General features: G+C 45.6%; 2 protein-coding genes across 2 annotated transcripts in view; one reads left to right on the top strand and one right to left on the bottom strand.

Annotated features, from left to right (window-relative positions):
• Nucleotides 1–9197, top strand: part of PPP2R5A (protein phosphatase 2 regulatory subunit B'alpha) — a 99615-nt gene extending 90418 nt beyond the window's left edge. Inside the window, exons 9-13 of the mRNA XM_036844133.1 lie at nucleotides 4437–4487; nucleotides 4781–4900; nucleotides 4989–5116; nucleotides 6038–6139; nucleotides 7976–9197. Of these exons, the coding sequence (XP_036700028.1) occupies nucleotides 4437–4487; nucleotides 4781–4900; nucleotides 4989–5116; nucleotides 6038–6139; nucleotides 7976–8108 (534 nt within the window). The 3' untranslated portion in view covers nucleotides 8109–9197. The remainder of the gene's footprint in view (nucleotides 1–4436; nucleotides 4488–4780; nucleotides 4901–4988; nucleotides 5117–6037; nucleotides 6140–7975) is intronic.
• A 2098-nt stretch (nucleotides 9198–11295) lies between these two features.
• Nucleotides 11296–27244, bottom strand: part of PACC1 (proton activated chloride channel 1) — a 32377-nt gene continuing 16428 nt past the window's right edge. Inside the window, exons 3-8 of the mRNA XM_036866081.1 lie at nucleotides 24184–24393; nucleotides 22614–22765; nucleotides 17610–17752; nucleotides 16255–16399; nucleotides 13704–13811; nucleotides 11296–12042 (exon numbers count right to left, since the gene is read on the bottom strand). Coding sequence (XP_036721976.1) covers nucleotides 11881–12042; nucleotides 13704–13811; nucleotides 16255–16399; nucleotides 17610–17752; nucleotides 22614–22765; nucleotides 24184–24393 — 920 coding nt within the window. The 3' untranslated portion in view covers nucleotides 11296–11880. The remainder of the gene's footprint in view (nucleotides 12043–13703; nucleotides 13812–16254; nucleotides 16400–17609; nucleotides 17753–22613; nucleotides 22766–24183; nucleotides 24394–27244) is intronic.

Raw genomic sequence — 27244 nt, 5'->3', positions numbered from 1 at the left:
TCTAAGTATCCTAAATCTAAATATTTAAACTAAGAGTTCTTGAAGAATAGCAAGGGGTTTGAAGTATTTAAATTGTATGATTTTCTTTATATTAGAGTTTTCTGAGGCTAGGGGCACTTGAAAAAAATTATGTATTTAGTGTTCTCCCTTTGACTTGAGCTTTGTCTGTGGAAAGGAATGAAAGATATTTTTCCACTCCCTGATGTTTAGAGTTTTAGACTTTTAGACTTGCAGTTCTTTCTGGAAACAGCTAAAAACAGTTTTTAAAAGACAAATAGGAGAATTAGAAGCCCAGTATTTACATGAAACCACATAAACCTTTAAAGTGAAGTAAAACTTAATGCAAATCCATGATAACTCTCATTAGAATTGAGACAAAGAAAACCCATAACATGGTTCATGCTTGGTGAATAATAAACAGATATAAATATAATTAAGTTAATATGGAGTGGATCGGGGAGACAGCTGATTTCTTTTTATAGAGTAAAAGGTTAGGGAGAGGGATGAGGGCCGGACATTTGGCTTAGGTGAGTTGGGTTAATAGAAATAGGAGCAGCATGAGGAGGTAAAATGTCCAAGTTGACAAAGGAAAATATTTTTCAATTCATAAAGATCTGTAGATACAGAGATCTTGTAATTTCTACTATAGGCCATTCTAGCACCAAAATTAAGGTCATAGTACTTGGGTTTGAGCCCTAATACTCATTTTCTAGGAGCCTGGCATTCATATCAAAGCTTCCTACAAATTGTAAATAAGTCAGAGCTTTAGGTAGTTTATTACATTCTTTATGTCCCTAGATCTTCTATTGAAATTACTTTATTTTCCAAAATGGAAATGACTTTATTGTTACTTCCATTTATGAAAGTAATGTGTTAATTTGGTTCACACAAAAGACAAAACACACAAAACACACAAGACAAAATTATAAAGCATAATGTGGAGGAAGTTCCTTAAAATCTGATCCCCTAAAGATAACCATATAAATTGGTGAATATATTTCTATAAATTTTTTTCTGTACATATATTTATGTATAGGTTAAACAGTGGGACAGTGCTGACTAGGTTTTTTCACTTGTCAATATAATGTGGATATCTTTCCATATTAATCTGCTTCATTTTTTCACTGGTCACATCAAATTCCATTATATGGATTATTGTAACATATTTAATCAATCCTCAATTCATGGACACTTGAGTTATTGGAGTTTTCATTGTTATAAGCATGTTGCTGGGTGTGGGGATGTTTTAGGGTGTTGGAATTATTCTGTGTCCTGTCTGTAATGTTGGTTACAAAAAAAAAAATCTATGTATGTATAAAAAATCCTGAGAACTGTACACCAAAAAAAGAAAAAATTTTACTGTATGTAAAATTTTTAAAAAACCAAATTACTAAGGGGGCAAAGTGGCAGGGGGGGCGGGTGGTGGTGGGATGACTTGGGAGATTGGGATTGACATGTATACACTAATATGGATAACTAATAAGAACCTGCTGTATGAAAATTAAATAAAATAAAATTCAAAAATTCAAAAAAAAAACCAAATTACTGAAATTAAAACCATATTGCTGGGTCAGAGAGTACAGTGTGTGAAGGTGCCTATTTTCCCTTATCAGCCAGTGCTGAATATTGTTTTAAATTTTTGCTAGTCTAATAGGTATGAAATATTTTAATTGGCTTTTTAAAATTATTACAGCCATCCTTTTATATGGTTATTAGTCATTTATATTTCTGTGTCCTTTGCCTACTTTTAAGCCTTTGCCTATTATATTTTGCAAATTTTTTTTATCCATTTGGAGTTTTCCTTTTAACTTTGAATATACTGTTTTTAATATTTGCCTTTTTAAAGAACTAAAAATTTTTTATGTAGTGGAATCTATTCATCAGTATGGCTTCTGGCCTTGATGTCATGCTAAGTAAAATCCTTCTACCCTTTGAGATTATAAAAATACTCTCTAGTATCATACTCTAGTTATTTTATGGATTTAGTTTTTACGTGTAAAAACTTTATTCCATCTATAATAGTTTCCTAGGGCTGCCATGACGAATTACCACAACCTTGGTGGCTTAAAATAACAGAAATTTATTCTCTCACAGTTCTGAAGGCCAGAAGTCCAAAATCAAGGTGTCGGCAGGGCTGCACTCCCTCCAGATGCTCTAGGGGAGATTCCGTTCCTTGCCTCTTCCAGTTTCTCGTGTCTCCAGGTGTTCTTGGCTTGTGGCTGCATCGCTCCAATATCACATTGCTGCCTCCTCTTCGGTCTCTCCTCTGTGTTATCTCTTACAAGGATACTTGTCATTGGATTTAGGGCCCATCCAGATAACCCAGGATGCTTTCATTTTGAGATCCTTAACTTAATTATATCTGTACAGACCCATTTTCCAAATAAGTCACATTCATAGATTTCAGAGATTAGGACATGAACATATCTGTTTGGGGGCCACCATTCAACCCACTACACCATTTGAAATTGAAATTTTTGTGTGACACGGGTAAGGAATTGTTTTAGTTTTCTATTGCTGCATAACAAATTATCACAAAATTTCGTGGCTTAAAACGACAAACATTTATTATTGCATAGTTTCTGTGAATCAGGAATCCAGGCATGACTTAGCTGTGTCCTCTGCCTCCGGGTCTCTCACAAGGCTGCAGTCAAGGTGTTGGCCAGGTATGGGGTTGCAAATAAAGTCTCAGATAAGGAAGGATCTGCTTCTGAGTTCACGTGACTGTTGTTAGCATTTGGTTCTTGAGATGCTGTTGGCCAGCAGCCACCCTCAATTCCTTGGTACTTGGGCCTTTCCAACATAGCAGCTTGCTTTATCAAAACTTGCAAGATGAGAAGGCCCTAGAGAGTCTGCTCATAAGATGGAAGTCACAATCTTTTGTAAATTTCTCATGGAAGTGACATTCTGTCCCTTTTGCCACATTCTGTTGGTTAGAGGCAAGTCAGTAGGCCAGTCCACACTTCAGGGAAGGGCTCAACTACACAAGAGTGTGAATTCAGGAAGTAAGGATCATAGGAGATCATTTCAGGAGTCTGCCTACCAAAGGAGCTACATTTTTTTTCTAACTGGTGAGCCACCAGTTCAAGTACCACCAATTAATTGACTAATTCAGCTGTTTCCCAGGAACTGAAATGCCACCTTTGTCATATGTTAAAACCTCATATATACTCAAGTCTGTCTAGATATTCCTCTGTGTCATACATCTTCTCTGTCAGTTTCCATGCTACTACCTTATTGTTTTAATTATTTTTCTCTGATTATTGTAACTGATACTTTGTTTTAAAAGGTATTGATTTTTACATATTTATCTTTTATCTGACCACATATTGAATTTTCCTACTCATTCTAGTAATTTTTCATCTTTTAATATTTAAGCGGTATATAATTATCATACACTTAGACAAATAAGTATAATTCTGATATCCCTTTTCAACATTATTCATCAGATTCTTATCTTACTGGATTGGCTCCAGAACAGTGTTCTTCCCCAGTTTTAATTTGGATGAGTGTTCTTCATTACTAGACAAGACCAATAACTAAATTTACTTAAAAGGCTGTCAGAGATTTATTTCCACAAAAGCACCAGGCCCAAATGGTTTTACTGTCAATTTCCAAGAGACCATTATATAAGTTGATTGCTGATGGTTTCTGATAAATTCTTAGTTCTAGCTTACTAAATTGTTACCAGAATATATAATCAATCAAAAAATCAAATAACTGTTCGAAATCTTTTGAGATGATCATACAGTTTTTTTTTCCCCCTTTTAACCTATAACTATAATGAGTTGAACCATCCTGGAATTTCTGGAATAAGTTATTGGGTAGGTAGCAGTATTCTGTTAATATACTGTTATATTCGGTTTAATACGGATTTTTGCAACTATGTTTACTTAAATTCACGATCCCTTGTTTTGTTGTATTTGGGTTATGAAGACTGTGCCAGCCATGAAATAAATTGGGAAGCTTTCTGGCTTTTTTGGGTGCTTCATAATGGTTTAAATAACAGGAACTATCTGTTCCTTAATTTCTCCCTAAAATAACCTCCCTTCCTCACCCCACCAAGTCATTATCTCGTACTTTATTTTCTTAGTAGGAAGTAGCACTTACTACTGTTAAAATTATTTTATTTATAAGTTTAATTGCTAACTTATGTTGGTCTTCCTGCTTCATGAAAATCAGGGACCTCCTTCTGTCTTATTCATCAGTGTGTCCCTGGCACCTAGAACAGTATCTGGTACAAAGGCACTCAATAAGTATCTGTTGAATTGGTAGAAGTCTAAAGCTGAGCAGAGTAAGGGTATATACATAGTTACTGAATACTATTGTTCTCCTTCAGAATGAATATTGATATTATCGCAGTTATTTAAAATTTCCTGAGATTAACCAGCTTCTTTGCTTAATTCATGCTAAATAAACTTTTCCCTTTTTTGCAGGTGATCAGAGGATTGCTGAAATTTTGGCCAAAAACATGCAGTCAGAAAGAGGTGCGTTTCATTCAACAAAAACAGTGCATTTTATTAGAACTTCTCAATCTCAGGGCTATAAACCATGCTTCTTTGGCCTGGGTGTATCATCACTGCTACCAAGCGGGAGATGTTCTGTGGGGATTAGAGAGACTTGGTAGAATATCTGTACATCATAGTAAATTGCATATACTATCAAGATTTTTTTCATCCAGTGTTTAATTTGTAGGTTAACCTTCTCATTTGTGTTTTCTATATTAACATCATGTAATTTGTCATATTATGTTTCTTAAAAGAAAATTTTTTTAACCTAGGTGATGTTTTTAGGAGAAATTGAAGAAATCTTAGATGTCATTGAACCAACACAATTCAAAAAAATTGAAGAGCCCCTTTTTAAGCAGATATCCAAGTGTGTATCCAGTTCTCATTTTCAGGTATGATGTTTTCAGTGAAGCCATTTTTATTTTATACTATTACTTCTTTTCTCTTTTAGTTTTGACATTTCTAAATGTCTTTTTTTAGGTTGCAGAAAGGGCACTGTACTTCTGGAACAATGAATATATTCTTAGTTTGATTGAGGAGAATATTGATAAAATTCTGCCAATTATGTTTGGCAGTTTGTACAAAATCTCCAAAGAACACTGGAATCCGTAAGTGTCTTTTATGTTGATTGTGTTATTTTTGTGTTTTTGTTTTTTTGACCTCTTTGTCATTTGATCTCATTACTCATACATAGGAAACCTGTACAGATTTGGAATTGATCCCAAGGTTAACATCACATAGTTTTATTCTATTCTGCACTGAGTTTTATGAAGTTGTATGTGTGTCTGTATGTTCTGGGTTTTTTTGTTGTTTGGTGTTTTTTTTTTTTGAGCAGAGAAAGGTTTATTGCAGGGCCAAGCAAGGAGAATGGGTGGCTCATGCTCAAAAACCCTGAACTCCTGTATGTTCTTAATTTCAATTTAGAATTGCAAATCTAGGGACTGTCTGGTGTGACATTCTGTACCAGTGTGTGGTTAAGCCCTGTTGGGGAGACCAACCCAGCACCTGCAGAGGCTGTTCAGGCGACTGTGTGCTGCCAGTATCCAGCCTCACCTCCAGAGCTGGCCTAGCCCAGGGAGAAGCTTCAGTGCTCAAGGTCACATCAGTGATGTTTAGATTGCATGCATTCTAAATTCTGTAACGTCCTTATCCTGTTTTTTACTTTTCTTCTTACAAGTTACAGTCATTGGATCTTTTTCAACTTCTTTTAATGCTGTTACTCAGGGTTTGTGATAGTAGACTCTAGAGCAGACAGGAAGCTGACCATAACATTTTTAGGGTTTAATCTAAGCATGATACAGTGGGAAGGACTGTATCATGGAAGGAGTTTTGGAATCAGACCGACCATCTCTACTACCATTGGCTGTGTGACTTTGAGCAAATTACTAAACTTCTTGAACTTCAGTTTGTCAGCTCTAAAATGGATTGACTGAGTCAGCTAGCATCTAACCCATTTCAGAGATGATAGTGTTACATTTCCCATCTGTTAGTAGCATCAGTAACCCAGCACTGGCTTGTTTTCATTTTAGGACCATTGTAGCACTGGTGTACAATGTGCTGAAAACCCTCATGGAGATGAATGGCAAGCTTTTTGATGATCTTACTAGTTCATACAAAGCTGAAAGACAAAGGTATTTGACATTTTTATTTATAGACTTATCTGTACATTTTAGATTAGTTGAATGTGATTCAGTCCAATAAGGTATTCTAAGTTAAAATTATGTTTAAGAAGCCAATTGCTGCAGTAGGATGAATTGGGAGATTGGGATTGACATATATACACTAACATGTATAAAATAGATAACTAATAAGAACCTGCTGTATAAAATAAGTAAATAAATAAAATTCAAAAAAGAAAAAAGCCAATTACATTTAGCATTACAATTTGAATGTCTCTAATAACTACTCTAAAGTCATTTCCAGGTAAACTCCTAATGGTTAGATTATGATTTTAACGTGGATCATAAATTCTGTTTATCTCATTCTGAGCCTTAGACTTTATCAGTATGATAACATCTGCATTGTGAAATACAATTTATGCTGAATTTTAAATACTATTTTACATAATTATTTTTACATTTATGAGAATTGCTTTTGTCCACATGGGCTTCCATAGTGAGCTTATTCTTCAACTGTTCTTGCACAATAATTTGATAGTTTTTAAGCTTCACATTTTAACAAAGTGGTATTTTAAAGTCAGTATAGTTCCCTTTTGGGAAGAGGAAACTCACATAAGGATATGTCTGTGGTTGAGTACTATTATTGATATTTTGTTCCTTGCAGTATATATTTTTGGTGAATAAATGGTCGCACACATTAGCATTTAGGAACTTGGCTTAGTGATTACCTCTTTTTGAAAATTTCATAAATTACTACAAAATAATCTAAAAATCACTTCCTTCTCATATATTTATTTCAGTTCCAATAACTGCTGTACCTGAGCCCATTTATTTCTAATAAGTGTATTAACTATTCTGTTTGGAAAAGCTGATCTATTTTGACTATAAGTTCCTAGTCCTGGTTTTCTGGTGGCAAGTAGAGAAAGGATCTGTCTTCTTCAAGGCCATCCTAGTCCATCAATAACTAACTGAATGCATTATTTCTTTTAAATAGCACCTTTCAGGCAGGAATAGAAATTAGGTACATAGTTTGAGTCCCAGGAAGCAATGGGAAGAAGGAAAAATGACTAGGATCATATGAAACTTATATTTGAAAAATGCATATTTCACATAACTAAGAGTGATCATTGTATCTTACTGGCTGCGTAAATCAGCACTTTTGTCCCCTTAAAGCATATGTAACTGCAGAACGTAAGTCCCCTTAAAGCATATGTAACTGCAGAACGTAAGTCCATGTTTTTTTCACATGTTCATATAGCCGTTCAGAATAGTTTGGTCCAAGTTATTCAGAAATGTTCTCTTTAGAACTGAAATTAAGTAGTTGAAGCAACATATTTTGAGTTTTGCTTTCTTAGAGAGGTTATTCAAACTTTAAAGTCTCCTTCTGACATGCAGGAGACAAGAAATAGTAAGACACAGACTGGTTGGCAGCTAGCGATGTGGAGCCAAAGGATATGGCTTCCACCTGGAAACGGCTCCAGGCTGACTCATGGCCAGCCCTTCAGTCTGTCGGCAAAAACCCACTGCAAGGTGTTTACGTGACTAAGTACTTTGCCAACCGTAAAGCACAGATGCCACAGTCGTGGTGGTGGTGGTGGTGATAAAATGCAGGGAGGGAAGGCGAACGATAACTTTCAGTACAGGAGCCATACGGACGTGGTGTTACACTCAGGAGATGAAGATGAGTAACGCGGTGCTCTAGGTAATGTAAAGTCTCAAATGCTTTAGTGGAGGGATTTAAGTGAAATGTGAGTGAACACAGTCTGTTCTCCAGCCAGCTGCCAAACAGCATGTTTCTTCAAGCTCTGAAATAAGTTTCTAACTACAAAAGTCTTGCTTTATTTACAGGGAGAAAAAGAAGGAATTGGAACGTGAAGAATTATGGAAAAAATTGGAGGAGCTAAAGCTAAAGAAAGCTCTAGAAAAGCAGAACAGTGCTTACAACATGCACAGTATTCTCAGCAATACAACTGATGAATAAAAAAAGCCTTCCACCTCCGCTGGATAGGCGGTTTTGTACACTTTTTTGAAATATGTAAAAATTATGAAACAAACCTCATCAGTATAATATAATTAAAAGGCCAATTTTTTTCTCTGGCAACTGTAAATGAAAAAAAATATATGGACTAAACATAGCTCTGTGCTATATCATGGCCATAGTATATTGTAACCTTTGTCTAATCATTGATTTGTGTCACTCTTCTGAAGTTTCACAGAAATGAATGAACTTTATCATCTATGATATGAGTGAAATAATTATGGGAGTGGTGAGAATCATGACTTGAATTCTGTTTTTGGTTGTGTTGCACATAGATATAGTAGTCTGCTCTGTATATTTTTCCCTTTGATAATGTGCTTTTCACATTGCTGCAGACCTTAGTTACATCCTAGGAAAAAGACTTTCCTAAAATAAAACTAAGGTGTAATTCTTATCCTTCCCTTCATCTCTCCCAGAAATATGACGGAGGGAATTACTTGCCCTAAGCCTTCCTTCATAGAGATATTACTGTACTCTGGAATTTGAGCAGAAACTTAAATTTCCAGGCTTTTTAAAGCACAAATTATAAATAAAAGCTGGGAAAGTAAACCAAATTCTTCAGATCGATCCTTATGAACATACCCCTTCATCTGCAACTCCCCAGAGCGCTGAGCACAGATTAGTGGGGGCAGTGCCGTGAACACTCAGCCTGCCTCTCAGTTCATTCCTCCTCTTCCTCCCAAAGGCTGAAGGCAGGGCCTTTCCAGTCCTCACAACCTGCCCTTCTCTAGTACCTCCTGATGCAGGGATGGAGGCTTTGAGTCCCACGGTGTGGTGATGCAGAGCGCTCATTGTCACTGCCTGGCTTTATGTAAAGGAAATGCAGTAGGCTTCCTCTGTAGGGTTCTGAAAAAGCTGACTATAGAGAAGTCGTATATGTTTCTACTTGGTCAAGTATTTTCTCACATTTTGTTATCAGAGTACCATTCCAATCTCTTAACTTGCAGTTGTGTGGAAAACTGTTTTGTAATGAAAGATCTTTATTGGGGGATTGAGCAGCATTTAATAAATCTATGTTTGTATTTTGCCTTACGTCGACTTTGCTTTTTTCAGCACTAAGGTTAGGCGCTCGGAAGAAGCCTGCCCCCCTTCATTCATACATATATACATACATACGTACGTACGTACATACGTGTATATAGAGAAAATTTTAAGGCAAATTGCAGGTTGTACACCAGTTAAAGAATAGGAAGATTGTGTGCCAGAGTCGAGTGTTCTAGCCATTTATCAAAGTATATCATCTGTTGTATAGAATTGTCACATAAAATTCTAAGCTCTAGGATATCCTTCCATCTTCCTTCATGTCCCTTTATGTTTGGAGGATGGGTTTAACTTACCTTAAATGTGTGTACCTATGTACATAGTTTTAATTGAAATAGACCCATGGGATTTCCCTGGTGGTCCAGTGCTTAGGACTCCATGCTTTCACTGCCAAGGGCCCGGGTTCAATCCCTGGTTGGGGAACTAAGATCCACATGCTGTGCGGTGCGGCCAAAATAAAATAAAATAATAAAATGAAATAGACCTAGGAGGATAAATCTCAAAATCTATAATAAGTAATAATAGCACTGTTTTTTTATGGGGGCAGGGAGATTGTTGTTACAAAGTTTTCAGCTACTGGTGTCTGCTTCTACTCTTTCACATCCATGAAGAACAACTCTAGCACACTATTCCTGGGTCACTGTGAAAGCACCTCGTTCTGCTTGCTGTGAAACCAGGAGAAACTCTTCCTTTCGGGACATGGCTCATATTTTACGATGCTCTCAAATGGCCGCCACCTCAGCCGTCCAGGCCCAGTGCTCTTGCCAGATGCTGTACACTCACCTAAGGCCAGCCGGGATTACTGACAGCTGGGGGCAGCACACGGGGAAGGAAAGGGTGACCCTGCTACAGAACACAGCAAAAGGCAAGCCCCAGCCTCCCCAGAAGAGAGGGTTGGGTCTAAATGTCTATTTTGTGGACGGTCTAGGCATACATGTCTTTCACTGAAGAGCAGCCGGAGTAGATTTTGGCAGGCTGCAGCTAATAGTTGTTGTTGAAGAAAGAGCTAGAAATGCCCACTTCCTAATTAGTTAGCTACTTACTCAAAAGCACATTCAAGAGGTCTCTCAACTTTCTACAGTACAGGAAGTACAGTTTTCATATGTTCATTGGAGCAAATTTTGTTAGCTAATATTAAAGTGGTGTGTCATCTTTAGAATTTAAAAATACACATACCTGTTTTTCAGTGCTGTTAACGTAAGCTTTAATGCCTGGCTTTGCATTTGCCTTACAATAAGATTTTATAGAGACAGGACCTAGGCTAAAGTTTGAATGTACCTGCTTCTGTGCCATAGAAAAATAGCAGGGAATATTTCCTTACACAAGTTCACTTTTAATAATTCAACCAAAAACCACAGTTGCTTGCTGCTAAGTTAGACATGAGATGATTAAAATTGCCCCACTCATACATTTGAGCTGTTCTCTTTGAATTATCTAAAACAGGGTTACAGAATTGAAGAAATGCTACCAAGTCCAATTTGGAGGCAAAGGGCATGTAAATAATTCAAAACTCTGGAAATAAATAATCTTCATAACCTTAAATCAGCCAATGGCTACCATGTGAAAAATACCCAGAGGGTACTCATCTCTGTCACAGGCTGGGCTGAAAGCTCTGAGGGCCCCTTTCTCAGATGGGTGGGGGGGTTTGTAGGACAGGAAGAGCTAACACAGCTTATTCATGGGGCTTTATTGTCACTTCCTGACCACCTGCCATCTATCGCCTGCCCACCTTGCCCCTCCCTGGACGTGGTCATGATGTACCTCGGGAGTCCAGACCCGTCCCCATCGTGGAAGTCCAGGCTCACGCTCCCCTTTATTTGGAGGTCACGGAATGAAAGCATACTGGTGCCTATTGATTTAGTAGATATGCATACTGGCACACTGATTCCTTTTGTATTAACCTAACTTTTATTCACCTATTAATGAAATCATCAAAATACACTGAGTAGGCACCTACTATGTACACATGTCCTAGTGTTTTTGTATGTTAATCAGTCGGAACTCATACCTGCATCAACCAGTATTCTAGCCGGACAGGTAGGTGGCTAGTCAGTCCACAAGAGATCTAATTACTAGTTTTTCTAGTAGCTTTAAAAAAAAGTCTCATTTAATATTTAACAAACAAGAGAGCGTGTCAGGGGCTGGCAGATGGCGCCAGAGACATGAGGGGTTTTGCGTTTCTCACATACCGTACACCGGTTCCACAGCATGACCTCCACACCTGAAGAATCACTGGTGGGGGAGAAGAAAATCACACTCTCCTCTGTCCATTTAAAAAAATCTCAAGAAAAAAAACCTAAGGTCAGAGCCTTAATCATCCTGTTAGACCTTAACTATACACCAAACCGAGAAAGGAGGCAGCTTCCAAAAACCTTCAGGAAACTGGATTATATCTAATTCCATCTTCCACAAACCCTATTCATGTCATATGTCAAAAAATGTTCATTAATAATTTAAATACTTAAATAACGGTTAGGTCATCCATTGGATCTCTTCCATTGGGCTCTAGACAGTCTCTCTGAGGACCAGTTAGAAGCTGCAGTGTGACAGGCAGGCCCCCAGCAAGGCTCGTTTCTTCAAGTGAGGACAGGATTGCTGGCAGCTAGGTTTACCAAAGCAGAAGTGATGAGAACTTCCATGAACTCGGGCAGTCCTACGAACAACGCAGGCGACTTCAGCTTATGTGGTTCGTTGCCTGACCTCTTTTTTTAAGGTATCTCTTCCTAATTTTGATCATCCACTTCACACTCAGTTTGGCAAATTCTGCAGCTTTAAATAATGCCAAGAAGGCCCCACAGAGAAGAGCGATCGTGTTCCAAGGATTGGCGGTGATTATCTGCAAAACAGAAACAAACACAAGCTTCTCTGTTGGTTTCCATTTTTGATTTTCAGTGTTATTGTCAAAGAGCCCCTCCAATTATTGAGGCAACAAGAAAAACAACTGGTTTCTAAAACTGCCGTAACTCCATACTTTGTCCATAGCTCAGTTTGAGGAGAAAAATACTAATGTCTCCCTACAATAAAGTGATCCTGAAAGAAAAAAAATTTTTTTCAAAAAGCTCTGCACATATAAGGTACTCAGTCCTGAGCTTTAAATTTCTGGCCTAACTCACAATGTGACTGACCTTGCTTTGAGACAGATCTCCCCCCAGCTATACACCCCATCTGTACGGTCAGTTCCTGTTTGCTTCCCATCTCACAGTGACTCCCACCTCCCCTCCCATCCAGTCCAGCGACTGCCCGTCCTCCACTCACCTCAGGGACTCCTGCCTGCAGGTGGGCCCCTCCAGTGTGCCCTGCCCGGGACGCTTTCCTCCCACCTCGAGTTACTCATCCTTCCAGGCCCCTCACAGCTTCCTCTAACCACTGAGCCAAAACTCTCTCGACTTGAGCAGAGAGATTTATCCCACAAACCCCTCTGGCAGGTCCTTACTGTCTGGAATCACTTCCTTTACAGCCCAGATTGTCTTCTCACTGACTGCAACTCCTTCAGGCCGAGGTCATGGCTTGTATGTCTGAGTTCCCCGCTTGGTAAACACACAGCACTTCTAAGACCCAGTTCAGCAGGGTGACCTCAGGCTCACATATGAAAGTTACACCACCACCACCATTTAGGACAGTTGTGAAGCTGAGGGACGATGCAAGTCAGTCGGCCTCGAGCTCAGGGCTTTACTTGGCCCATAATAGGACTTCATACTGAACACAGTAGGTTAAAAAACGTTGGATCACACGTTTTACGTGTGGAGCTGAAGGCGCTCATTCTTCCACGTGGAGTCTTGATTCAGGGCGTCTGCACACGCCTACGTGTACACGGCCCAGCCAGGCCACCACTAACAGCGGTGGTGGGATCATGGGGCACATCCACATCACAGAGACACTCCCTGTGTGAGCCTCAGGTTTGAAATGTCTTCCCCCAACCCACAAGCACATCAGGACATTTTGTGATGATCTAAACAACAATCAGTATCAGATCTGGGACTGGCTCTGGTAAATGGCGTCTCACGAATGTTCTTTTGGCAAAGCCGTCCCATCACCCCTCCCCTTCTGAGATGGTGAGTCTGGGATCTGGCATTAATTGATGCTCTCTTAATTTCTGATTAGTACCTTTCTGCTCTGATTTATGACAAATAAAAAATGACTCTCATCCTACAGAGAACCAATAAAGAAGAATGGCTTCCAACATTGGTAATCTAGATTATTAGCTTAATGCTTTCTACTTAGTTCATTCACTATCACTACTCAGCGGCTACGCTGGACTAAGCACCGGGCCGGACGCCAGGTAAATGGTGAACAAAGACGAAGCCCTCACATTCACAGCGACGACAGTCCAGGGTTAAAGACGAGATCAATTAAACACAAATGATATAGAAAATGAATGTCATAAATACAAAAGACACAGAGATCTGCGCTATGACAGAAGATGAGGACGGCCCGAAAGGATGCACCAAAACGCCTCGGGATGGGAAGTTCCCTCTCAAGGTCGGAGATAATACTCACGTCTTGGACTTTCTGGATGAAAGGATCTTTCCACTCAAAGACCACAAAAAACAACTGAGCACTTTTCTCGGCCGCTGGCCTCTGGTCAATGTAGTTAACCACGCTGGTCTAGGTAGAGAGGAGAGAAAACAGTGTTACAGCGCTTCTGCGTCCCTTCCTGGCCAGGGCCACGGGCAAGGAGAGGGCAGTGAGTGGAGCTGAGACCTCGGCTCTCCTCACACCATCTTCTGGAGGGAGAGAGCCAAAAACCTCTACACGATATCCCGAGACTGGTCCCAGAGCCAAGGCTTTACGCTGGTTTCCATCGTTCTTTGAGGAAATGGACAGGATCTGGGGTGCACAATAGGTGTTTTGGATTGTCACTGAAATCTGTCGCTAGGTATCTGTACTCCTGATTAAACCATTTTCAAAGTACTGTGTAAGACTCACAACTAAAAGCCATAAAAATCCCAAATTTCAAAATACTTGACCTGAAGAGCTGAGTATTTCAACCCTTCCGGTCTGCAGGGACCAAGTACAGCCTCGCAGTTCTGCCCAGCTGAGCACTCCCTGTAAACACACGGTGAGCAGGCGTGCTTGGTGAGGCCTGTTTACAGTTTCTACAGGGGCTGCGAGGTGAAATGGAGAGCAGACGGGCTCCAGAAGTCTGGCTGGGCCATCAAATGGTCTGAGCCTCTGCTTTGCTCTCATAAAATGGGGGGACAAAATGCCATTTTGGGGGACACTTTTTGTCTACTGAGTTGTAGAGAGGCTCTCATGAAACAACACAAAGGAAAAGCATTTTAAACTTTAAAACACGATATAAAAACATGAAAAAATTTTTTTTAAATTTTTGTCCAGAAGAGTTCACATCCCCCACCAAAGACTTCCAATGCAGATGATGCTGAGAGGCACACAAACATTCGACAGTGCACAGGCTCTCGGGGGTCTGGCCCTCTGGTTTCAGATCACAGCTGGAGCTACCAGGAGAGCCGGGGTAGCCTGGGGAGACCTAACTGTAAGGTGAACACACTGAGTCTCCTTTCTCCACTTATTTGGGGGCCGGATGAGAAAGAACTTGGAGTTCTTGGAGAAAAGTGTGGCGTAAAAGTACAGGAGATGACAGTTACCTTACAAAATACGAATATTTTAAGGACCTATTGCCAGGGGGTCGTCACTGCCTAAGGCAGGAAAAAAAGCCCCGTCCCCTTGAAGAAAACTGGCTTCAAGCCTTTCGCAAAGGCCTCCAATCTGGAATCGTCCTAGGAGCGCGGCGTGGGGAGGGGCAGACCCGGACGAGAGCCCGGCTTCCATCCGCCCTGTCGGTTGGAGTGGGTCCTTCTCCAAGCCAGCCCCTTCCTAAAGCTGCCCCTCGGAGTCCAGCCCAGATGGAAAACCTCCAAGGAGGAGCAGGGGATGCGAGAACAGAGCTGTCTCCCCGCTGCCTCTGCAGGCACCCAGCCACCGACACGCGGGATGGCCGGGCCCCGGGCAGGGATGCTGGCAGGATGGCAGCACCCCTGCGGAGGCGGAAGCCCCACAGGCAGGGGAGCGGCCTTGCTTTGGGTGGTGGCTGCCTGCCAGCCCTGCTGAGGCAACCAAAGGTCCCGCCCCTCCACCCCCCCAGCCCCGGTGCCACGCCTTCTTCCGACGTCCTCTCCAGCTGCCCCAGGATCACGGCCTATCTCCCGGCCCCAGGTCGGGGGGCTGAAAGCTTTTTGATCACGCTTCCCATTAGTAAAGAATTCTGAGCACGTCCTAACATATTTATAACTTTCTTATAAGTGACATAATATTACTATTATCGTTCTAATGTTACATGCATTTTAAAACATTCAAAAATAGAGAAAGGATGAGGTTTTAAAAATTAATACAAAAAGAGGGGCTCCCCTGGTGGCGCAGTGGTTGAGAGTCTGCCTGCCAACGCAGGGGACACGGGTTCGAGCCCCGGTCCGCGAAGATCCCACATGCCGCGGAGCAACTAAGCCCGTGTGTCACAACTACTGAAGCCGGCACGCCTAGAGCCCGTGCTCCGCAACAAGAGAAGCCACCGCTCATGCAACTAGAGAAAGCCTGCGTGCAGCAACGAAGACCCCACGCAGCCAAAAATAATTAATTTTTAAAAATTAATACAAAAAGAAAGCTAGTATTTTCCTCCTGCGTCCCAGTGGATCACCATGCACCCCGCACTCCAGAGGCTACCATATCCAGTCTCTGCCCTGCAAATAATCAACGTTTGTATGCAGCCGCCAGCCTCTCAGGGCGCGGCGGGGCAGGGGAGTAGAGCCAAACTGAAAACAGGCATCAGATTCAGCCGCGTGAGGCGCCACTCTGTAAAACGCTCCGCCGTGTGCACTGTGAGGGCTGCAGCAACAAAGGGAAAGGGCCTGGGGCGTGCCCTGCCTGCAGAAGAACACGCAGACTCCCGGGCGCCGGGTCCGCTCTCATCCTAGCGAAGGCCTCCTCACCCCAAAGACCCTGTGCATCGGTCACCCCCTCTGCGAAGCTTCCCTCCACCCTGCACTCAAGGGTGGAGTCAGTGGCCGTGCGAAGCGAGCCCAGCGCCACCTACCTCCTGCCGGAACTCCACCGCCTCCCGCCCGTCCTCCTCCTCGGTCTTCACCAGGGACATCTTGACCCAGGTGCGGAAGCCCCCCGAGAACTTCCAGCCGGAATACGCGCTCTCGCAGGCCTGCATGAAGCCTACCCTGTCTGGGCTTGGAGGGCAGAGAAGAAAGGTCCACGTTAATCAGGCAGGATTCGAACGTGGCCAGACTCCAACTCCAGCCCCTACGTCAAGCCGGTTTCTCTGCTGGTACCAGCAGGGTGCTCCCACTGCCCACTCCCCCCTTCCTCAAAGGCCTGCTTTTTGGCTTCCAGACGGAGGGGGAGCTGTCAGCTGCCTCAGGGCACGAGCACTGTCGCTGAGGCTCCCGGCAGGAGAAGCCCTCCCCGCTCCCACCCCCGCCTCCCAGCACCTGCTCCCGGAGCAGCCGGCACCGTGTTCTGCAGACGCGCCCCCAGCGCCTCAGAGAACTCTGGGTTTCAGCAGCCCTGGGGTGCCCTCACTGGCCCTCAGAGAAGGGAAGAGGCTTCCCCAGGGAGCTCTCAGCCAGGCAGGACACCACAACACCCACTCAGGACGGCGATCATAACGCGCGCACAGGCAAGTGGCAACCGCATGGCGGCACTGAGGACCCACGCAAGAGGAGCAGAAAGGGGCTGGGCAGGCAGGGGACACGGCCAGCTTCAAGCAGGCAAGGGAGAGGGAAGTCTAGGTGGCAGAAGGTGCCGAGGAGGAGGCCCCGGGCTGCAAGATGGGCAGGATTGGGGCGCTGGGGTGTGAACGGCGGTGGCGGCTCACGGCCTCATCAGCTGGGGGAGCGGCCTCCTCTCTGCCCTAGCTGCCCCCCGGCTTCCTTGAAATGGAGCCCCAGGGCCACACAGGACCTGCAGGGACTGAGTCACCCTCGCTCAGGCCCGTGCCAAAAGCACCCCCACGGCCCACGACACGAGCACTCTAGGCCCCAGAGGTGGCAACACACACGAACAGGAAATTTCATCCTCCTGCTAGAAATGCGTGGCAAACAGGCACTGAGCCCTCACGCAGGGCTGGACCCAGTTCCCGGACACCGTGGGGAGCCAGGCCCAGGGGAGGGGCTGCCCTCCAGGGGCTCACAAAACCCCGTCCTTGGCAGCCCCGGCCGGAAGCGGCGGGCCCCACCAACCTCCCTCCAGGACTCAACCAGCGCTGCGTGTCGGAACCCCTCCACCGGACTCGCCTGACCTTGTGTAGAGGCCCTCCTCCAGGCCAGCGGCTCATCCACAGCCCTGCTTCCCTGCACCCTCTGCCCCAGCCCAGCGATGGGCACGGCCGGAATGAGAGAATGAGTGTCGAGCAAGCCCGCCCTGAGCTCTAAAGGCCACCTTTGCAGGAACTCCTGGAAAGAAGAGAAGAGGAGGTAATCGATGGCGCTGAAGTCCTCGCTGCTCTGGTTCAGGCGGAACTGGAGGAAGACCAGCTCCCGCTTCTTCACCTCCCGGGGCCCCTTCACAATCAGGGCGGATTTCTGTGGAGACAAAGGCCAGAGTCTCAGCCGGGAGAGCCGCGTGGGTGCTGACCTCGCCTCGGGCACACAGGGCTCCTCGCCCCACCCCACGCCCAGGAACAGCGTCTGGACCAGGCCCGACGGCAACCTGTCCTCCCGCCACGAGCCTCACTGGCTGGCCATGCCGGGGAAGCTCTTTATTTAGAAAGGGTACTAACTTCCATCTGGTATAGGTACAAGTGTTTTTTTTCCAGTCTGTCACTTTCCCATTAACTCTGTTCTAATGCCATTTGTTATATGAAGTTCTAAAGGTGATGTAGTGAAATTTGTCAATCTTCTTCACGGCTTCTAGATTTTGCTTGCTAAGGGAAACCAAAATTATACCAATATTCTCCTGCATTTCTTCACAGCACTTTTTAAAAAACTTTTTTACATTTAGATACACAATATGCCTGCCATTCAGTTCTGCCTACAGTATGAAATAGGGATCTCACTCTCACTACCCAAACAGTGGGCAGACGCAGGTTTGACCCCTGAATGTTTACTCATTCTGGTATCTGACTGGGCAGGTCCCCTCCACATCACTGCCCACCCCATCCACAAACCTGGCAGGGTTATTTTGTATACATGCTCTTCTCTTTTTTTTAATATATTTATTTATTTTTATTTTTGGCTGCGTTGGGTCTTCGTTGCTGCGCACGGGCTTTCTCTAGTTGCGGCGAGCAGGGGCTACCCTTCGTTGTGGTGCGCAGGCTTCTCATTGCAGTGGCTTCTCTTGTTGCAGAGCATGGGCTCCAGGCGTGCAGGCTTCAGTAGTTGTGGCTCATGGGCTCTAGAGCGCAGGCTCAGTAGTTGTGGCGCACGGGCTTAGTTGCTCCACGGCATGTGGGATCTTCCCGGGCCAGGGCTCGAACTCGTGTCCCCTGCATTGGCAGGCGGATTCCTGACCACTGCACCACCAGGGAAGTCCCCACATGCTCTTCTAAATGTACTTTAAAACCAGCTTGTTAAGTTCCATGAAAAAATTCAACTAGGACTTTTAACTGTGATGATACTGGATTTACAGATTAACTGGGGAGAAACATCTTTACATCTACTTTTATAAATACTCTACCGAGATTTGAAAAGAGTATTCTGACAGGTACAGTGTTATAACATGCACTTACTCTAAGTTTATTAATTGTGCCAATTCAATTCTCACTTCTTATCCTTACTACTTTCTGTCTGTTTGAACTGTGAATTTGATAGAGGTGTTAGTAACACTCTAAGGTGATAGTATTTTTTATTTCTAACAGGTTTTGCCTGAGGAATACAAAGGGTATGCTGTTTTGCACATAAAAATTTATGACTGTTAAGTCTTAGTGGGGAGAAGTGGAGTTTGAACCTCTTGTCCACAAAAACAGCCCTCTTTTAACCCTTTGCATCTGGAATTCCATTTTAACTGACAGTAAAACTGCCACTCCACTTCTTCCGGTTACGGCTGCATTTTCCCAAGAGATCTCTGTCCATCTGTTTGTTTTCAACCTTTCCATGACAGGTTAAGTGGCAGCAGAGAATGCTAACTGTCCCCAGTTTCCATTATCCACTTCCTCCTGCAGAACCGGTGCTGCTTCCCCAGTTGCAGATTTTAGCAGGATATAGTCGCCCACTGGAGGTGCATTTCTGGCCTCAGATGTGGCCATGGGACGAAGTTCCTGGAATGAGCACAAAAGTGACTCACACAGTCCCACGCCAGGGCCTCAGCGGGGAACTGCCCGCCCTCACTGCTCACCTTCCCGAGATCGGGCAGTGCACACGTGCTGGTGGATCAGCCCTGACCCCGAGGACCGAGACAGCGCCCGGGGATGGCAGAGTGACAGACAGAAGCCTTCACTGGCCATCCTGTGAGGCAGCCCTGCCCGCACACACAGACATCCCCCGAGAAAGAAACAGACCTCTCTTATCTCAGCCGCTGTGTTTGTCTGGAGTGTTTGCTTTTGTACAGGAGCTTAGCCTGTACTCTGACCAACATAAGTTGTTTTCCAGAACTGGAGTGCTGAAGGAACAACCACCTGAAGTTAAGGCATCAACTTCACATTTGGACACCGGGAATATGGCAGGCGGTGAGGAAACAGACATGGGTCCTACAGGCTGGAAAGGTGGTGACCCTAATTGCGCCAGAGTAAGGCATTTGGTAAAAACTAACGAGATTTAATTGAGGGTACAAGAAATAGAGACTAGAAAATAAATGAGAATCTGAAGATTGATGAAGCAGGACCAGATGAGCCCCTTGGCTGGGATGCTTTCACGTGGACTCAACAGGATGTAAACAGCCAGAACCTCACGTTTCTGCAGACATCTCACTGCAAATAAAGGGGCTGCGGGCAGCAGAAGGATAAGGACTGTTCAGCCCCCCAACCTATACAGCCCAAAGCCACGGGGCCCAAGGAGTGCCTGTTTTCTAGTGTCCACTCCAGACGTGGGCCCAGAAGATCACAGCCAAGGCAGGCTCTCCCAGTGGACAAGGCCAGGGCAATCCAGGACACAGGAGTCTCTGCCAAGGTGCAGGCCCTGCCACCCGCCTCTACCTTCCTCCCGGGGGCCGAGGCAGGACACCTCACAGGTCCCACCCAAGGGGCTCCATCAGGCTTCGGGGGGCGGCTATGCTTCCCGCTCTTCCCTTTCCCTCAGGAGCTCCACTGAGCCCCTCTGCTCCTCCTCCACGGCTCTGCACTGTGTAGGGAGGGGACCCGGTACCCAGGGAGCGGGTAAGCTCTCTCTAGTTTGCGGCTGTGGACGGCAAGGAGCCCCAGTGGTGAAGACTGCCCGTCACCCAGGGCTGGAGGCAGGTAACTGCAGTCAACTTAAGTTTTCATGGAAATGACTCCCCTTTTGTGCCCTTACTTCATGGGTTTCTATAATACTTAGTTAAAGTATGTAACTATTATAACAGATACAACTGGCGTGAACAGGTTTGGGACACAGGGACTCCTAGGTAGCGTACTACTCAATGGGGAGCCGAGAGGAAAGACGGCCGGAGAGCCTGTACCTGCAGTGCCATCTAAGCGCGCACGGGCATCCAGTCGGTACACAGGGAACGGAGAGAGCGGGGAATCCAGACAGACGGCGTTTGTACTGTATTCTCTAGCTCTTCATTAAAATTTTTAAAAGTTCTTTTCCTTTTCATTTAAATTAGCTTCCGTTTCCCCGGAGTCCTTTCTGTTTTTTCCTCTCCATCCTTTTATGTGGTCGGTTTCATGTAAAAGTCTAGTGGCCCTTAACTCTCCATTCTTCTTTCTGAGTGAAGGGTTAGGCTGACTAGTACAGGTCTGGGCTGTGGGTTTCTTCCTAAAAGGCCCTCGCCCAGGCTCGCCCTTGCCTGGGGCTGACCGTAAGGGCGCTCAGCGGCAGCGAGCAGAGAAGGCCAGGCACTCTGCGTACTTCTCTCCTGGGAAGAGGTTCCTTTCTGATGGCTCTCTCCTCCTTCCACTGTGGACGTCCCATCTCAAGTTCTGCTCTGTTTCTCTCTGCTGGCCCAGTGCCCAAGCAGGGAACCTCCCCTTAGCTTAGGTAGAGAATGGCCCCAGAGCCTTTTCCCCAGAGCAAACACTGTCCCCAGCAGCTCTGCGTGCCCCGGGAGGGCTAAAAGCCTGGCAGGCGGTCCTGTAATTATTATCCTGACCTGCCCTACAGCAGCCCGGCTCTTTAGTGTGCTGACACAGAGCCAGCAGTTGGAAGGAAAGCTTTCACCTCTACAGCAGTCCTCTCCGGCGTCTGTTTTAGGGCATAGGTTTTCTCTGATTTTGCTCCATCAATCTGACCCAATGTGCTATTTATATTTTACACCAGTTCCTCAAAATTTCTGGTCCTCAGATGATACCCGTCCTTGGTTTGCAGGGCTGTTATCGATATTTTATCTTATTCTATTTTTTGCAGGAGTGAGAATCATTTCAGCAGGATTTTAGGAGGAGGTCTAGAATAAATATTAACAAAAAAGTCTTAGTGGGATTCTTTCATCTCAAGGCCCACCTGTAGCTCCTCATCACCCCAAGGAGCAGGTCCTGCTCCACGGCAGACACACACGCTTTCCTCATTTGGCCGGTACTTCTGTCCACAACTTCACCGCCCACTGCCCTTCTGGGGGCACCTGGCCCTCCAGCAACACCCACCTGTGGAATTTTGCTCAGAGGCACAAACAAACATGCTGTTTCCTCCCTTTATGCCTTGGTTCAGAGTTCCTCTGCCTAGAAAACCTTTCCTTCCTCTCTTTGAGCTGGAAAACTTACTCAGCCCTGTTCAATCTTTTTGGAAACAAGGATATGGGATGAAAAGGAGAAGATGTAAATATATACGAAATTCCTTCCCTGCCTCCAGAACCGTGCAGATGCTGCTCCCCGCCGCCGTCCACCCCCCGGCTGAGCGGAGCCGTGGGTGACGGCAGGGCGGGGGTCCTTGTTCCCGGACCAGCGCTCCTTCTTACACTGGCATAGTTATTCCAAAATATGGACGCCTAGGCCCTGCCCCCAGGAACAGTGATTCAGGTGGGCCCACATGGAACCCAGAAACTTTGCTTTCAGAAGGGATCCTGGCAATTCTGTCAGGCAGTCAGCTATGGGACCCACTTGGCTGTGTCACACCAGCCTCACCCTGCAGCCCGCCACCCTTCCATCCAGGACAGGATCTTATCACTTTGTCGGGAATCCCGGAGGGTCACTCAGAGGAGGCCGAAGGCCCCACTGCCCTCCCTGAAAGCAGGTGAGCCAGCCGCGGCCAGACTCCACTTAGGAGTGTTTGCCAGGGGCCGAGGGCCCGCACCGCGGCGGGGGGAGGCCGCCTGGGGTCCTCAGGGTGCGAGGCCGACGGAGCACGCTGCCCAGACCCAGCTCGGGGAGACGAGAGTTACCAGGGTCTGATTGGAGAAGGGGTCTGTGTAGTTGATCCTCTGGGTGGTGCAGTTCATGTCTCCTGGCTGGCCGGGGCTCCTCAGAGGTGGAATGACCTCGTAATGGTGCTTACAGCTGAGCAGCTGGGCCTGGCCGGGGTACAGGGCAATGCCTGGGGGACAAACAGGGAAAAGTGAACGGTCACAGTCCCTCACCACACCCCTAAAATCATGTCACATATATTTTTTCGCACCCGCCAACCACCTAAGTTTAGGACTCCCTGGATGACTGCAGACGAGAGAGAAGAAAAGTGTCACAGAGGATGGGGAGCTACACACCCTGCCCTCAGAAAGCCCTGCTCTAATGGAGGAGACAACTGCCCTCTCTGTAAGCCCCTCCCGGCCGGGGATGCAGCCTCCCCAGTGCCTGCACCAAAACCCGCCCCGCTTCAGAACCCTGCTCCACAACCTCCAAGGAGGCCTCCGAGACCAAGCCAGGCACTGCCAGGCCCCCCGCACCGCCGCCCACCCACAGACCCACTGGGCAGCCCTCGGCTGCAGGACTCCCCAGGTCTCATTCCGTCTCGCCTCTCCTGCCCAGACTGGGAGCTCCAAGTGTGCAAGTCGCAGCCCCAAATCCCTCCCCCTCCCCCAGCCAAGGCACCTCGTTCAAAGCTCTAAGCACAGCAGCTGTTCAAACCTCAATGGCAGAAACACTGAGAGCAGCACGTGGCCCTAGACACAGGCAGAGTCAGACCAAGAGACCAGATAGAGAGAGTAAAACCCACAGATAAAGAAACAAAAGCAGACAGAGAAGAGAAACAATCACGAAACAGGCAAAGACAGGCAAGAGCACTGGGACCAGCACACCTGTCGAGAAGCCCCAGGCAGAGGGACCTGAGACTCCGGCTCTGCCCTGTGAACAGGCCATCCGAGGTCACTCGGGGGCATCCTGTGGGCAGAGCCTGAGCTCACAGAGCTCACACCTCCCGGTCCACTCCAGGCTGCCAGAGCCCAGTGCCAGCCCCACCGGCCTGGAGCAGACAGCCCGCTCTACGGCAGAGACAGCCCCTCACAGGGACAGGAGAGGTACGGATGATGTGGCCTGGCAGCCCCTCTCCAGGCAGGGCCCCGCCCACCTCTGGATGGCCTCGCGTCCCTGCCACCTGTAACTCCCACTTCTCCTCAGCACTGGCCTCTGGCTCCAGCCAGGCTAGACTCATCCTCTCCAGAGAAGCCCTCCGCCTCCCTACGCTCCCCTTTGCTCCTGTGGACCCCCCTCCCAGAGAAGCTCTCTTCCATTTACCAAAGGCCAGCTCATATCCTGCCACTGAGCATAAGCATTCCTTGCCCACCCCAGTCCTGCAGCGACCACTCCAGGCTCGGTCCACCTCCCTCCTCGGCACGTGACACTCTGCTGGGTACCAACAGCAGCTCTTGGGGTGCGTAACCCACACCTAGACTGTGCTCGGACTCCTCTGCCCTGTCCGTGGTGCCCAGCACGACGCCAGGAGTGCAATGGCAGCTCAGGGAGTATTTGCAAGTCGATGCCCCAGACCTGGGCCTGATGTCTGCCTGGGGCAGGCTCTACCTGGGGCGTCGTAGCGATCCACCTCCTTGTAAGACACCGACATGACAGGGTGCTTGAGTTTCTCACGAAAGTCCGTGATGGTCTGGTAGACCAGGAAGACGGCCACGGCCATGAGCAGCAGGTAGATGAAGATGAGCAGCACCGAGAAGACGTTCTTCAGGCAGGCCTTGCTAAAGCGGATGCTGCTGCAGGCGGACTCGCTGTCCAGGGCTGAAGGACAATGACACACACGTGATCCAGAGGAGGTGGGCAACCTCCAGGCCCACGACCTGCTTTACCAAGGAGGCGAGGTCGCCCACACCCCCAACCTCCCCACCTCAGCCCTCACATCCGAATCACAACACGCGGCCCCTTTCGACCTTCACCGCACACCTGCTCTGCCAGGAGGGGGACCCTGAGCTGAAGGAGGCGCCCCTCTAGAGGGACAGACAGTTACAACCCAGCAAGGGAGACGGCCCCAGCCTACCTCTCTGGCCCCATCCCCTGACCACTCCACTCCCCCAGGACCAGCTGTACTAAACAACTGTTCCCAGTGTGCCCTCCTCAGCCCTGGAGCCCCTCACACCCCAAGCCTGGCCTGAGGCACTGCTACTGCTGACTCCGAACTCATCCTTCAGGGTCAGTTTAGAAAGGTACTTCCTCAAGGAAGCCTTCCCTTATCCCATAACTTGATTTGGGCACCCCTTCCTCAGTGCTCCCAGGGCACCCTATGTCCACTGTCATCACTCTGCAATGTTACTGTCTACATGTCTTTTTATCCCCCTAGGCTGTGAGCTCCATGAGAGCAGCAACAGGGCCAGTCTTGTCCATACTGAACCCCTAGCCCTTCACGCTGTGCCTGGAATAGAGCAGGCATTCTGCAATTAGATGGTAAATGACTGAATGTGTCCCGATGCCAGCCCCTCCCCAAAAGTCCTATGTTGAAGCCCCAACCCCCAATGTGACAATATTTGGAGACAGGGCAGTTAAGTAGGTAATTGGGTTAAACAAGGTCATAAGGATGGGCCCTAATCCAATAGGACTAGTATCCTTATAAGAAGAGGAAGAGCCCAATGGCATTTTTCACAGAACCTGAACAAAAAATTTTTTACTTTGTATAGAAACACGAAACAACCTGAATAGCCACAACAATTTTGAGAAAGAAGAGTGGAGCTGGAGAAATCATGCTCCCTGACTTCAGGCTATACTACAAAGCTACAGTCATCAAAACAGTATGGTAGGGGCACAAAAACAGAAATACAGATCAATGGAACAGGATAGAAAACCCAGAAATAAACCCACACACTCATGGTCACCTAATCTATGATGAAGGTGGTAAGAATATACAGTGGAGAAAAGACAGTCTCTTCAATAAGTGGTGCTGTGAAAACTGGACAGCTACATGTAAAAGAATGAAATTAGAACATTCTCTGACACCATACACAAAAATAAACTCAAAATGGATTAAAGATCCAAATGTAAGACTGGATACTATAAAACTCCTAGAGGAAAACATAGGCAGAACACTCCTGGACATAAATCACAGCAATATTTTTTCTGATCCATCTCCTTAGAGTAATGGTGTAAAAAAAAAAAAAAAAAATGGAACCCAATTAAACTGAAAAGCTTTTGCACAGCAAAGGAAACCATAAACAAAATGAAAAGATAACCTATGGTCTGGGAGAAAATATTTGCAAACTACGTGACCGACAAGGGATTAATTTCCAAAATATACAAACAGCCCATACAGCTTAATATCCAAAACACAAACAACCCAATAAAAAATGGGCAGAAGACCTAGAGACATTTCTCCAAAGAAGACATACAGATGGCCAAAAGGCACATGAAAAGATGCTCAATATCGCTAATTATTAGAAAAATGCAAATCAAAACTCCAAGGAGGTTACCACTTCACACCAGTCAGAATGGCCATCATTAAAAAGTCTACAAATAATAAATGCTGGAGAGGGTGTAGAGAAAAGGGATTCCTCCTACACTATTGGTAGGAATGTAAATTGGTGCAGCCACTATGGAGAACAGTATGGAGGTTCCTTAAAAAACTAAAAATAGAGTTACCATATGATCCTGCAATTCCACTCCTGGGCATATATCTGGAGAAAACTCTAATTCGAAAAGATATATGCGTCCCAATGTTCACAGCAGCACTATTTACAATAGCCAAGACATGGAAGCAACCTAAGTGTCCAATCAACAGATGAATGGATAAAGAAGATGTGGTAAATATATTTATACAATGGAATACTACTCAGCCATAAAGAAGAATGAAATAATGCCATCTGCAGCAACATGAATGAATCTAGAGATTATCATATTAAGTGAAGTAAATCAGAGAAAGACAAATATCATGGTATATCACTTATATGTGGAATCTAAAAAAACAATACAAATGAACTTATTTACAAAACAGAAATAGAGCCACAGACACAGAAAACAAACTTAGGTTACCAAAGGGGATACTGGAGGGGGTGTGGGGTGAGATAAACTAGAAGTTTGGGATTAACATATACACACTACTATATATAAAATAGGCAAACAACAAGGACCTACTGTATAGCACAGGGAACTATACTCAATATCTTGTAATAATGGCAAAGAATCTGAAAAAGAATAAATAAAAAATATATATATATATAAAACTGAATCACTCTGCTGTACACTCGAAACTAACACAACATTGTAAATTAACTATATTCCACCCCCCAAAAAAAAGAAGAAGAAGAGACACCAACGATGCATACACACAGAGAAAAAGTCACATGAGGGTGTGACAGTGGACAGAGTTCAAGGCTGGCAGAGCAGTCAGAGAAGGTTAGGGGGAAATCTGAAAGGGAGGGAGCCACATAGGGTAGTCAACTCCCAAATCTGCAAATGAAATGTGCTCAAATTCTTGACTGGAGACCTCAGGAGGGCCAGCAAAAAAGCAGCAGCTGGAAACCGAAAGATCTGAGTGGAGATTTCAGCTGCTGCTAATGCAAGGAACACAGGAGATTAGAACTTGAGTCTTGTCATTTTAACTACCTGCTAAGACAAAAATTCTTCAGAGGATCATAAGAGAATCCAG

This window comes from Balaenoptera musculus, chromosome 1 (assembly GCF_009873245.2).
Source record: "Balaenoptera musculus isolate JJ_BM4_2016_0621 chromosome 1, mBalMus1.pri.v3, whole genome shotgun sequence".
In the NCBI taxonomy this organism is placed as follows: domain Eukaryota; kingdom Metazoa; phylum Chordata; class Mammalia; order Artiodactyla; family Balaenopteridae; genus Balaenoptera; species Balaenoptera musculus.
The sequence above is the reverse complement of the archived record's forward strand: the minus strand, read 5'-3'. Positions and strand labels throughout refer to the sequence as shown.